The sequence below is a fragment of the Thermobia domestica genome, chromosome 13, assembly GCF_964235325.1.
Source record: "Thermobia domestica chromosome 13, izTheDome1.hap1.1, whole genome shotgun sequence".
NCBI classification, from domain to species: domain Eukaryota; kingdom Metazoa; phylum Arthropoda; class Insecta; order Zygentoma; family Lepismatidae; genus Thermobia; species Thermobia domestica.
Window position 1 is genome coordinate 19317497 of NC_137466.1, and position 14172 is coordinate 19331668.

At 35.5% G+C, this 14172-nt stretch overlaps 1 protein-coding gene across 2 annotated transcripts in view; it reads right to left on the reverse strand.

Annotated features, from left to right (window-relative positions):
• Positions 1 to 14172, reverse strand: part of LOC145668040 (trypsin-1) — a 422035-nt gene that overhangs the window by 13610 nt on the left and 394253 nt on the right. For both annotated transcript variants that reach the window (XM_081735514.1, XM_081735513.1), the window contains exon 6: positions 7726 to 7868. In XM_081735514.1, the coding sequence (XP_081591640.1) occupies positions 7726 to 7868 (143 nt within the window). The remainder of the gene's footprint in view (positions 1 to 7725; positions 7869 to 14172) is intronic.

The window sequence follows — 14172 nt, forward strand, 5'->3', positions numbered from 1 at the left end:
TTGCTCTAAAATTAGTGTGCAGGGGAGGACGCCGAGGTTTCTCCTGGCGTGATACGTGCCACTTAGACGTTATGTTAATTTCGTGCGCTGTTAGTAGTAGTTTTACAGTAAACTTACACGCTCATGTTGCAGGTTTTTTGCTGTGGACTGTACCATTATTTCCTTACATGTTAAATTTTCTTTCATTTGTACTTAAGTTCACACATATGACTGGCTCTACCATGCGTGCAAAACGTGCATTTTACGGGGCGGCTAAATCTGTCATAAGTATATTATTTAAAATAAATATTTCATGTTGGAAAGAGACTTCATGATAGTAGTAGTTAAATTTACTAAGCTGACCTTCTATTTGATACTACATTCATAAATCATGTTTAGGCCACATTAGTTTAAGATTACATGGACAGTGCTAAGGCAAATCGTCAAATAAATCCCAGCAGTAATTGTTTGATTGTTGTCAAATACGAGAACTCAATTCTCGAACACCTCTTCCATTTAGTTATCACAGTTCTGGCATGAAAGCTACACAAACAAATTCCTTATCATTGAAGGTGGTAACTTAAAAAAAAAAAAAAAAATAACAGACGTAGAAGGAAAATCAAGGAATGAAGGTAAAAGAGCTAGTTGCACTGGAATTGCAAACAAATTTATTGAGATTGAAGCTTGATATTGAATTCTATAAAAAGGATTACTATCTTTTAGGCGTGTTTGCAGGTTCAGGTTCAGATCTATTATGTCAGTGATAAATCTTTCACTAACATAATTGATCATTATTTAAAGAAAAAAACAGACACAATGGAATTGTATTTGTAGTACTTAAGCCCTTCTGAGTGGAAGTGCTTTTTCCTTCCCCTTCGTTGTTCATGCTGGAGTAGCATACTTAAAATCGTGACTTATAAGATTTGTTCTTTCTGAAGAAAGAGGAAGGCGGCAAATGATGCGTTTGCACAGGGCGACAAATTACCTACGGCCGGCCTTGTACATAGCTCCTAATCCCTCTCCACATTTTTTCTTCTTTAATTTGGTAAGTCACATGAACTACAAAATATGCTAATGACTTGTTTTCTTATATTAATCATTAATTCTTGATCTGTAATCTAAAAATATTTTATCTATAAAGCAATCTTGTAAAAGTAGTTTGTTAATGAAAACTTGGTACACTTAAAATTCTGCACTTTTTCTACAAAAAGTGCCTGATCAAAGAGTACTAGTAGAATCTGCAAGATTACGCGAAACTGAGATATTTAATATTTGAGTTTGTATTTTTTATATTTTGTGTCCTTATCCAACATCAAGGTTATGGAGGGCACAACTACTACTAGGTAATAATATAAGCTTGGAACGACACCTAGGGCTTGGATCTAGTGCAATTGTTCAAACAGAGTCCAACTCTCACAGTATATAGACCTTTCAATACTACACTATCTCCCCTCCAAGCGAGAGAAATTACAGGACCACGCTACCGCTCTTGAGTACTTTGATATTGTCTCTAGACACGCCAATAACTCCTCTTTTAAGGAATAAACTGATGAATGAATAAATGTTATATATTGTAATGCAAAGGGTCTTTCCTAGTAAGATAGTGAAATCTGCCCTTGATCCAAATTGGGTCGCTATTGACCCAAAAGGTTACCCTTGACCAAAAACTATCTAAAAAAAAAAAAAGACCCCTCCCCTTACCGAATTATCGTATCATACATGCTGAAAATTGAATATTTTTATAAATTTGGTGGGGGTAGTCGAAAAATTTTGAAACTTTCACAGATTGTAGATACTATCTAGATGTAAATGTGCATTTTTTTTTTCCAAAACCATCGATGCGTATTTTCTTTATTCTTTTGCGTGTTGAAAATTTCAAAAATGTAGAAAAAATTTTTGGGAGAGACCGTTGCTGATTTTTTTGGTTAAAAAATGTGTTATAACCTTAGGTACAACATATATTTTTTTCGGGGCCTGAAAGTGATGGTAACATTGTCAAAAAGAAATAAAACTGAAAACAGACGTGTTTTTCGCACAGTTTTTCCACTACTTTAGGGTCATCAAGGTGAGGGAGCCTTCAAAAAATCCTTTGTCAAAGTTCACAATTTTCATTTCTCTTGCGTTCCTTCTGCTTCTGTCGTTCTTCGGCTGCTTCTATTGTATCTATTTTGGAATAGAAACCCAAATATATCTCCGTAACAGTACTTCCACTTCAACTGACTCTTGCACAACGAAGTTACACAGCTCGCGGTAGAGAGCGTTACCGGTAGAGCGCCACTGTGTGCGGCCAGTGAAGCAAGCACTGGTAGATACGAGGACCCGACGCGAGGTATGTGTAACTTCGTTGTCCAAAAGTCGGTTGAAGTACTGTTATGGAGATATATTTGGTGTTTCTATTCCGAAATGGACACAATAGAAACCGCCGAAGAACAACAGAAGCGGAAGGGACGCAAGAGAAATGAAAATTGTGAACTCTGGCACAGGATTGTTTGAAGGGGCCCTCACCTTAATGGCCCTAAAGTGGTGGGTGGAAAAACTGTGGGAAAAACACGTTTGTTTTCAGTTTTATTTCTTTTTGACAATGTTGCCATCGCTTTCAGGCCTCAAAAAAAATATATGTTGTAGATATCTAAGGGTATAACAAATTTTTTAACCAAAAAATCAGCGAGGTAACCTCATTTTTTTTTTTTTTTTTTTTTTTTTTGAAATTTCCAACGCGCAAAAGAATAAAGAAAATACACATCGATGGTTTTGAAAAAAAAAAAGTGCACATTTACATCTAGATAGAAGAAAACATCTCAGGCCCGAACCTTATCTATGTTGAAAGTTTGATCGAGATCGGTTGGGTGGTTCAAGAGTTATTAATTCACGAACATAGTCACTTTTATTTTCATATTTATTGATTTTTGTATATTTCCCCCTCCACCTCCTCCCCGACGTTGCTCCGTCAAAGTCAAATGATAAAAATCATCCCAGTCACAAACCTCATCTACATTGAAAATTTGATCAAGATCGGTCGGATGGTTCAAGAGTTATTAAGTTTTATTTATTTTTTTCTGTCCCTCCTCCCCCAACCTAAATTCTACCGTCAAAGGAAATAGCTAAAAACACTCCCAGCCCAGAACTGCATCTACGTTGAAAATGTGATCGAGATCTGTCTGGCGGTTCAAGAGATTAAGAGTCACAAACATAGTCACCAAACATGGCAATAGTGGCCTAACATAGACACCACGTTCTTTTTTAATCAGTTCATTCTTTTTTCACTCTGCTCTTTTCATCTCAGGATTTTTTTTTTTTTTTTTTTTTTTTTGTACGTTACTTTTATATAGTAGTATGTAATCCTGGTTTTACTCCTTTTATCTCCTTTCCGACTTAATCCTTTTTACCTTGCCACTGAGGAAGGAACCAGCTGAGAGTTCCGAAACGTCAAAATCTTTAAATTTTTCAAGGGAGGATTCATTGGTAAGTAGCCAATTTTTTGTTAATAGTCACTTTCAATTTTATAATATAGATCAACAAGTTGGGTGGATGGACGTAAGTCTGGAAGAGGGATGTAAAGTAGAAAGATTGCTAAGTGTATGACTAGAGTTCATTCATCCTGCTGATCGATAACAACTTCAGCTTCACCTTTTTTTAATGAGTATTCCGTTCCCGTTTTCCAAAGAATACTGCATTCGAAACAAGAGTTCAAACTGTCTTGTCTCGAAAAGGTGTCTTGAAAGTGATGTTTGCTGTCTCGTCTGTTCTTACGATCAACACTACTTATTAGAATTCTGAGCGAGATAATTCAACTATTGGACATTCAAATATTCAAGTATTTGCCTTTGCAACATCATATTTAACGTAATCATGTTGAAAATATATTATGACTGATGTGATGCTGCACCAGTAGCGTGAAATGATGGTTCCCTGCTGGAATTGAAACTTAATCTTCTGCAGTTTGGGTTCTCTTCTACTCCGGTTCCTTTTTAATGTTTGCTACTCCATAAGCTTCCGTTAACCTAATACCTCTAGAAATTCTTTTGTAGAGACATCAAGCTGCATTAGATGCATTTCTAATGAGATTATTACTGTAGAAAACGTTCTGAAAGATTCATTTTAAAATATTTAGTTTTCATACAATCCAATTAAGTACTATCAAAATAATTTTATTTTTCTAGTATTTTGGTGGTAAAGAAACGTTCACAAATGAGAGACACGGACTCAATTCTCTGCCAGTTGAAAGGATAAGAGTTGTGTTTGTCATGTATTTGTATCTTCTAATCACCAAATAGATTACAGTCATTCGCAATTATTAAATAAGTTCGATCATAAGTATTACCAAAAAAAAATTATTATCGAACTCTAACATATGACACATTTTCATACATTTCTTTTAAAATCTTTATATTCCTTCTAGTTAGTAAAAGCGTTCTTAAAATCATACTTTAATATGAAAATTTAATTCCGCTTTATTATCAAACACTTTTCTTTGAAAATAAAATATAATTCAAATCACCTACTTGAATATTGTCATTAATGATCAATTAAAAGTGTATTCCAGTAGCCCAATTTCCTTTATAGAATTTGTTACGTCATTACTGCAAGATTGTGAAACATGGATATTTACATAAAATGAATTACATACACAGTTCTTGTCTCCCGATGCATATCTATTAGAACTTTTAAAAAGTGTGTCTAAAGAGACATCATATGAAGATATGTTTAAGAAACCTCGTCATAAGACTGTAAGTCTTTATTTGTTCGAGTTCACTAACGAATCATTCCAATATTCGAAAAAGATTTTCTTGAGCGAAAAAAAACCCTGAATCTCTATATTTACGCACATAATTTATAATAATAATAATAATAATAATAATAATAATAATAATAATAATAATAATAATAATAATAATAATAATAATAATAATAATAATAATAATAATTATTATTATTATTATTATTATTATTATTATTATTATTATTATTATTATTATTTTACTATACACGCTGCTTATGAATAATCTAGTAAACAGGTGTGAATTCACTATCTCGCTATAAATGTTTGTTAACTATATCGACCACGCTGATAACATAAACGACAATGAAAAACTGGAATTAGCTCTCGTTTCCAAGTTGAAGGGGGGTGCATTTAATTATATTTACTATATTTTGTTAGCATTCATTGTCAATCCCTTCGCATATAGGCTTCAAATCCCGCTGATCGTAGACAAAGTGATTAAGAGTCCTGCAGGCAACAATAGCTGTGTGTATTTTGTCGCTATTTTTAGCCCGGGCTCGTAGCAACAACGGGGAGGGAAAGGGGAAGGAGGAGGAGGAATACAGCATGTTTCATTTAAGTGCAGTTTCTGTCTGTTACAAGCTGTGTTGTTTCGTGTGCTGGAAGAATGTGCTATTTAAGTGTAGTTAGTGCGTGTGGTCATTGTAATTCCTATGATTTAATATGCCTCGCAAATGTGTACACTGTGCTGACTATTTTTGTTACATTTGTGGACAGGCTACATTGAAATCGCAAAGGAGGCCAATAACGCCATACATTAGGAAGGCGTACAGACTGTACTTTGGATGTGAAATCGGGGACAAGGACAAGCCCTGGGCTCCTCATGTATGTTGCATATCTTGTATCTCCAGCCTTCATTCATGGTTAAACCGTAAAAGATCTTCCATGAGCTTTGCTATACCCATGATCTGGCGAGAACCATCAAGCAATGTGGATGATTGTTACTTCTGTCTGACAACTCCGTTAACACATGGTATTTCCAAGGAAAAAATATCTTCCTTGATATATCTTAACACACCTTCGGCCATGCGACCAGTGCTTCACGGAGATGGACTGCCTGTTCCTGTCCCACCTGATTGTGATAGTGACGAGGATGGTAGTGAGTTCTTCGAGAGATCTTGATTTTGTGTGTAACGATAAGTGTACAATCACAAAATAATACAGTGTGAACTTAATGACTAGTGAGAGATCTGGAATTGCCTAAAGATAAAGCTGAACTGTTGGCGTCAAGACTACAACGGTGGAATTACCTTGATAAGACGATAAATGTGACTGCATTCCGTAACCGCCATATGTCATTCCTCTCATTTTTCGAAAGTGAAAAGAACTTGGCATTTTGTAGTGATGTAGAGGGACTGATGGCAGCTATGGGCTTTGAGTATAAAGGTGATGAGAGGAGATTGTTCATCGACTCTTCCTAAATAAGTTTCAAATTTGTCCTTCTGCATAATGGCAACGTGTTACCATCGATTCCGATTGGGTATGCACCTTACATGAAAGAAACATATGATAACATGAAACAATTGTTATTGCGATTGAACTATGACAAGTTTAAATGGCAGATTTCCGGGGATCTGAAAGTCATAGGCATATTACTTGGGCTACAACAGGGCTACAGCAATTCTGTTGCTTCCTGTGCCTCTGGGATAGCCGCGCCAAAGCACTTCATTATAAAAAGAAAGATTGGCCTAAGCGTCAATCATTTGAACCAGGACCTTACAATGTTATGCACGAAGCACTTATCGAATTTAAGAACATAATTCTCTCCTCTTCATGTAAAACTGGGCTTAATGAAAAACTTCGTTAAGGCCATGAACCAAACTGGAGAAGCATTTCTCTGTTTCCGTGAGAAATTTCCACGTCTTAGTGAGGCGAAAATAAAATAGGTGATTTTTGTGGGTCCCCAGATACGTAAACTGTACAAAGATGAGCATTTCAACACCATCCTGACAGATGATGAAAAGTTAGCTTGGGGTGCCTTTGTGCAAGTATCAACAAACGTTTTAGGAAATAAAAGGACAGAAAACTATAAGGATCTTGCTACAATAGACTAGAGTGCAACATGTCCTTAAAGTTACATTTCTTAGATTCCCACTTGGACTTCTTTCCTGACAACTGTGGTGCTGTAAGCGACGAGCATGGGGAACGCTTCCACCAGAAAATGTCGGACATGGAAATGAGATACCAGGGAAAGTGGAATGCATCAATGTTAGCCGATTATTGTTGGACACTAATCAGGGAATCATCAGGCAAAGCGGCTGCGCCTTCAGTGACCTTCCTCCGAGGGATAACAAGGTAAATACATGCATAAGCTTATATAGGTAATAACGTAAAATATCAGAACTTCAAAACGAGAGCTAATCTTGCATTTTCATTAACATTTTCGTTATCAGCACACGCGAAAATGTTAATGAAAATGCAAGTAGCTCTTCTCATGCCAGAAAAAAAGTAAAATTTTGATGGCTAGTGTTATTATTAAAATTTGTGCAATTACATCCATTTTTTCGTTATTTTTCCTCACCTAGATACTTGTCTAATACGAACTTATTTAGCGAAATAAACAATGTAGCATATATGTAGAGAGTGTTAAAAAAACATGACTTGATTGAAAGTCTAACCTACGTAGACGTCTTATCCTAGCATTAGTTACCATGAACAGTCATACACTTTCTCAGTCTTAAAGTCGGTCCTTAATCATTCAGATCACATGGACTTCATTCTTTTCATTTCATTGAATTCGCTTCTATAGAGGAAATAATCTATAGCGTGAGACACAAATAGGTTAATTCCTTCATTTATTATATGTAATATGTGACTTCGGTTAGTTTTACTGCACATTTCTATACCTATTGTAATTGTTTCATCTTTTTCCAAAATTTGTCACAAAAAAGTTTGCTACGCACGGTTATTTCGGAAAAGTTCAGAAACTGAAAGTCACATACTGTTAAGGATTCACAATTACTTACCGTATGAGGTATCAGTCTTTCCCCATCCAGCGACGACTGCTGTTTTGCCCCTAAAGCTAGCATTCATTCGTGGAAGGCAGATTGGCAGTATGTTTTCTTTGAACACTACTGGTCTATTAAGTCTCAGGAGAGCTACATCAAACCTAAAATAATATTATGTAATTTAATATATTTAATTTGCATTCAGCAAACTCTCATTACGTAACGCTAACGCGAAATAATATTCGTATCTGAACTGAGAGCAAGAGTAATCTCTATCAAACAGTAGCAACTCTAGCTTGAAGTTACGGGTAACATATATACAGGAAAATGTAAAATAAAATATTTAAAAAAAATAACAGACTTTAATAAAGGTGCTAGAAAGTATAAAATATTAAAAGCAAAAAATAATAAGGCGCTTGAAAGCAGAAAATAATTCATTAATGTTATGTCTAAAAAAATTAAAATTTGAGCCAAACCGAACAAATTAATGATTCAGGAAATTACCGTCCAGATTATGTTTATATGACGCATTAATTTGTTTGCTTGGTACATATTTCAAGTTTTTTTTTATAGAAATTAGTAATGAATTGTTTTCTGCTTTTCAGCGTTTTTATTATTATTATAACTATTATTATTATTATTATTACTTTCTGCTTTTAGTGTTTTTTTTTATTTTATACTTTTTAGTGTTTTTGTTGAAGTATGTTATTTTTCTTTTAAGTTTATTTAATTTTTCCACTTTTTCGTTACCTCAGTAGTTTAGCTAGATATCTAAACTAAAAGTAGAACTATAACTTCCTATCAACACGGTCAGGCTATGAAACACGCATAACCATAATATTAATCTGTCTATGTGTCACGGAGTTATACTTGATATTAACAATATCATCTGTTGAGGTGTTTTATGGTCTAACTCCAAAGACTGTAATTAGATTCCGATAAAATGAATTGGAACCTGCGAAAAAGTATGCTCTCTGAAACTGAGAAACAGTAATCAAAATCAGTACATCCATGTCCATGGACATGGGAAGTTATGCGTGAACATGGCCACAATGAAGTCGGTTAGTTACGATATTAACTGTGTCAGCCATTGAACAGTTTCGTAGTCAAGCTCCAAAGACCATTATTTGATCCGTATGAAGTTTGATGAGTCCATAAGAAAAGAATACTCTTTAAAAAGTCATCAAAATAGGTACACTTATATTGAAGTTAATGGGTAGACATACGCACATCAAAGTCGGTAAATTACGGCTTTCAGACATCAACCATTGAGGTGTTTAGTGATCTAGGGCAGTGGTCCTCAAACTTTCCGATAACGCAAACCCCCTGTGCATTCGGAAAGTGATCCGCAGACCCTCTGTTCATTCGGAAAGTGATCCGCAGACCCTCTGTTCATTCGGAAAGTGATCCGCGGACCCCCGTGCAACGCTATCTGAAATTTCACACGGTATTAAAAACTATGCTGATTAGAATTACCATTGATAAGAAAAAAATCAAGAAAAATATTGTAATAAGTGATTTATTCTAAAGATACATGGTTGTTTCCTAGTGAACGAAATTCCAATTGAAAATCAATGTACTTTTTTTTTTAATGGAAATTCTCTTGATAAACAATGTTTTCAAATGTGGGATTACTAATAAGAGGAATGAAATTCTTCCTGCTTTTCCATAATTGCACTGAAATCTGTAATAAGTTTTGTCACTATTAATCTTAGGTCCGATTCCACATTAAAACGATTTCGCTTTGAGGTTTTAATAATGCAAAGAGCAGAAGAGGTCTCCTCACATAAGTAAGTGGTAAGGAAGGGCATAAAATGTTGCAATGCCTTTTTAGACAACTCTTTATACTCACAGGAAAGTAGTATGAAGTAAAGTAGGAAAACATTTAAATTTACAAACGTAAATATAATTTGTAATTGCTTTCTTTTTAGTAACTGAAAAAAATACTTCTTGCAAAGCAACTGTGAGTTCCATTTTATTATAATACATTTCATTTTTTTAGACGTCGCGGACCCCCTAGCTACGTCCCACGGACCCCCGGGGGTCCGCGTACCCCACTTTGAGAACCACTGATCTAGGGTGTCAGTAAATTCGCGCAAACTGAACTTCGGACCATCGAAACTTTTGAACCATACGTGCAAACAAAATATAACTCTCACACAGGGAAGGCTGTCTTTATAGGTACTTTTCAGATATAAATTGTGGGGTGGAAGTTCGACATTCATCCTCACGAATGTCAGAAATATATGAAGATCAAGAAAATGTTTTCATGAAACGAGAAAATCTAAGAATTAAAGGCACTTATGACTTTTATGTAGGAAAATGGGAATCTTAATGGGTATACTGGGTAAGAATGTAACATTCTGAAACAACAACGTCACATTGACCAAGTAGAGACATCCCACGTGATTATTGGGTGTTGTAAAAAACACATGTTTTTCCGCACTACGGCGTAACATAGCAATACTGACGATAGCAGATGGCGTCAACACATGTAGATGGCTACCAACTACCCTATAGATAGACTGTTATAAACATACAAGAAACTTCCAAACAATTGAGGAAAAGAAATAATTTATTTATACCGAGTCATAACTTCCTCACCATGTGTTCTATGAACGAGAGATGGATTTGAGGTTCTCCCTCTTCCTTTTTTGCCCAATTGTCGTAAATTAAAAGGGCGAAAGAATGTTTTCACTCAATGCCACATTATATTGTGTTGGTGGTGGATACACGTAAAATTTAATTTTTGTGTCTTGTAAAACAATTTTACTTTACGAGTGTCTACTTTCTTTTGTGTTGTAGTGATTCAAATATGAGTAAGAACACAAACATTTCTGGTAAAATTAACAGAATACTAGAAAAACTATTATTATTGTACAATGAATACAAAAGGTGTGCGGATTTGTAGTAGACTCAGAAATAACGTACTGTCTTATCTTTTTCTCTCTCTTTTTTTTCTTTTTTTCTTTTTAACACTTACATTTCACGATCACGCGGGTTTCCAGCTGGACATTTTTTAAAATAAGTAACTTCTTAAAAGTGATGTGAGCAAGGTTTAATGATAAGACCTTTCAGTAAGTGTTTAACTTGTAAAGAGGATTATTCATTACTAATGTAGCTTAATGACAATAAAACATTCTTTCTTCATCTCTCTCCCATATTACATATATATATATATATATAGAGAGAGAGAGAGAGAGAAAGAAAGAGAGAGAGAGAGAGAGAAAGAGAGAGAGAGAGAGAGAGAGAGAGAGAGTAAAATTCAATTAGAATAATTAAGATGTGTTTAAATGAATCTCTAAGTAAAGTCCGAGTAGAAAAAAATTAAAAAAAATTTGTCCACAAGCTTTCACTTCGAGAATGGCCTGAAGCAATGAAATGCGCTGTCGCCATTATTGTCCTGGATTCAAATTTGTCATGGAGTACGCAATAAGGAAAATCAAAGGCAGCAAACAGGGCCTAGAGTTGAATGGTATTCACCAGCTTATGGCGTATATTGATGATGTAAATACCTAGAGGTATAATAGAGGATGATATTATATAGGTATAATAGGTATAATAGAGGATAAGAGAATAATAGAAAGAAATGCGGAGGTTTTATTAAACGCTTGCAGGGACGTGGGTTTAGAAGTAAACGCAGAGAAAACTAAATACATGGAAGGAATGCGAGAACTTTGCGCCCTACCCCAAAAAGAGGGAAAAATGCGCCCGCTATATATTTGCACCGGGATGTTTGCGCCCTATAATTCAACATATTTTTGTATCGTGTAAAGTAACCTTCCCTTCACACTTGAACCAGGCTTGGGACTGCAAGAAAAGTGAGCCAAACCTGTTGTTCCTTTTCAAGGCGTGTTGAGAAGCTCAAGCAGAAAACTCTTTCCCCTGTCATTTCTTTATTATTATTATTATTATTATTATTATTATTATTATTATTATTATTATTATTATTATTATTATTATTATTATTATTATTATTATTATTATTATTATTATTATTATTGTGCCTTGATAATAGTATGTAGGAAAATCTGTTCTTTGTCATCGTTTCTTATTCTTTACCGCTAAATTATTTCCTTTCTCATCCTTATTACTGCGTATTTATATTGCTTCTTCGTTTTCACTCCAGTTTTTGAATGTACCTAGGTAGGCTAGACTTCTCAGACATTGAAGCAATACCTTTGGGCGAGCTTGTTTCGTATATATGCAGTGGTTTTTCAATTCTGTTGTCAAGTCGTACATATATATTTTTTTTTCTTTCAAACCAAGGAAAATTCTATCATAATGCAAAGCACTGTGCTCAGCTTCCTGTTTCAGTGCTTTTAAAAGCACAAGGAAATTTGGATGTGAGTTAACCCTGCTCTCCACCCCTCAATGGCATTATTTCTTCGATGCTGGGTTCACTTCCGCTGCTCCAGACATCGATCAGCACATTCACATTTTGCATTCACTCGTCCACAAAGTAATCCATAAATGCAGTATGGTAATCTTCTATTGGAACAGTATTCTGTATTGCTAGCCAATCATCTTCAACGTCCTTCATCCAACAGAAGAAAGCTTGAATTCTCGTCCATCTTCAGTTTTTCCTCGGTTAACACGTTGTTTCGTCTTGAATCCGGGTCTCGAAAATCTCTTCGCTCTTGTTGCCTCACATAGTTCATGTTGAATTTATCTTTCTTCTCTCACACAAACAGCCATGTTGTTGTTTCAGTACTCTGCTTCTTCACACGATACTGGAATCCATACACCGCACAGGGCTTGCTTTTCGTCGTCTCAGTGATTGTTACTTCATCCATTATAATATCCCAAACCAACCAACCAAACAAACAAACAATTTTAGTACACTAAGGAGCAATCCATGCGAATACAATTTTTTGCTATACTGCAATATGTACAATAAACGTGTAAGTTGCTGATATATATATTTTAATATGATTAACTAAAGTAATGTGTGAGTATAATTTAATCTACATAAGGCTGTTTGGCTCTTCGCAGATATCTTTCTCTGTCCACAATCCTTGCAAGCTGTTTGGCTTTTCAGGACACAAAATATAGAAAAGTAGGTGTAAGGCAGGCCGTGCCGTGGGGAGGGCGAGCGGGGCGAAAAATTAGGGAGAAAAAGGGAGAAAAGATAGGAAAAATTGCTTGGAATATATGTATGGGGGCGCTGTCGTATACTCTCGCCCCGGGCGCTGATTTTCCACGGCACGGCCCTGATATAAAGTGAATGTAAAATTATTTCAGCAATATTGTCAAGAAAACTCACCTATGTATTATAATCTTTAATGTTTGCTGGAGTTACACTTCAAACACTGTTGCGTTGGTCCGTTGGCTTATAATTGAAGTTTATTCTCTCCAAGCTGTGACAATCAGCTAATGCAATCAGATAAGGGGCAGATGCATGAGTTCGAACAAGTTCTTTCATCTCGCAGGGCGCGCAGGCAAACTTCCCGGTGCAGGTACATCGCGGGTGCATTTTTCCATCATTTGGGGGTAGGGTGCAAATTTCCGGTCGCAAAATTCTCGACACCACATGGAAGTTCGCCGGGATCGTAATACTGGAAATTATGGATGCGTTTAAATATCAAATAATACTTCCAACAAAGTGAATACTTTCAAATCTCTAAGATCAATATTAACAGACCAAAACCATATTCGCGAGGAAATTAAATGTCAACTAAAAGCAAGGAATTGGTGTTATTATTGAGTTCAAAATCTTTTGTCGGCAAGAATTCTATCGAGAATTTTAAAGCTTAAAATATATAAGACGATAATCACGTCTCTTGCACTGTATGGTTGCGAAACTGATCGCTTACTCTGAGGGAAGAACATAAACTGAAGGTATTTGAGAACAAGATCCTCAGACGAATATTCGGACCTGAAAGGAATGGGAATGAAGAATGTCGGGAACTTCATAACGAGGAACTGAACAATTTATACCATTTACCAAACATAATTAGAGTCATTAAGTCTACGAAACTTAGGTGGTAGGTCACGTAGACAGAATTGAAGAAAGTAGGAACGCTTTTAACTGGAAGTCAAATCGGAAAGCGACCATTAGGAAGACCTAGGCGCAAATGGGAGGACAATATTAAGATGGATCTTTCAGAAATAGAATACAAAGTAGAAACTGGATCCAGTTGGTTACGCACAGAAGTCAATGGAGAGCTTTTGCGAATGCTGCATTGAACCTCGGTTCTTTAGGCCATAGAGTTAGTTAAGTGAATTTGTAAATACGAGGGATATCGTAAAGTTTTAAATGTCATAGTAAAAAAAATCAGGATACAGGGATTATTGTGATTTGTAGTTGTTAACCCCTCTCTATGTAGTCACCACTCAGATTTACGCATTTCTTCCAGCGTCCCTCTACTTTACGAATACCGTCATTGTAGAAGTCTCAATATTATGCTCTAAACCACTCTTCCACCTCATGAATGACGTCATCTGTGTTGTCAAAATGTCGAC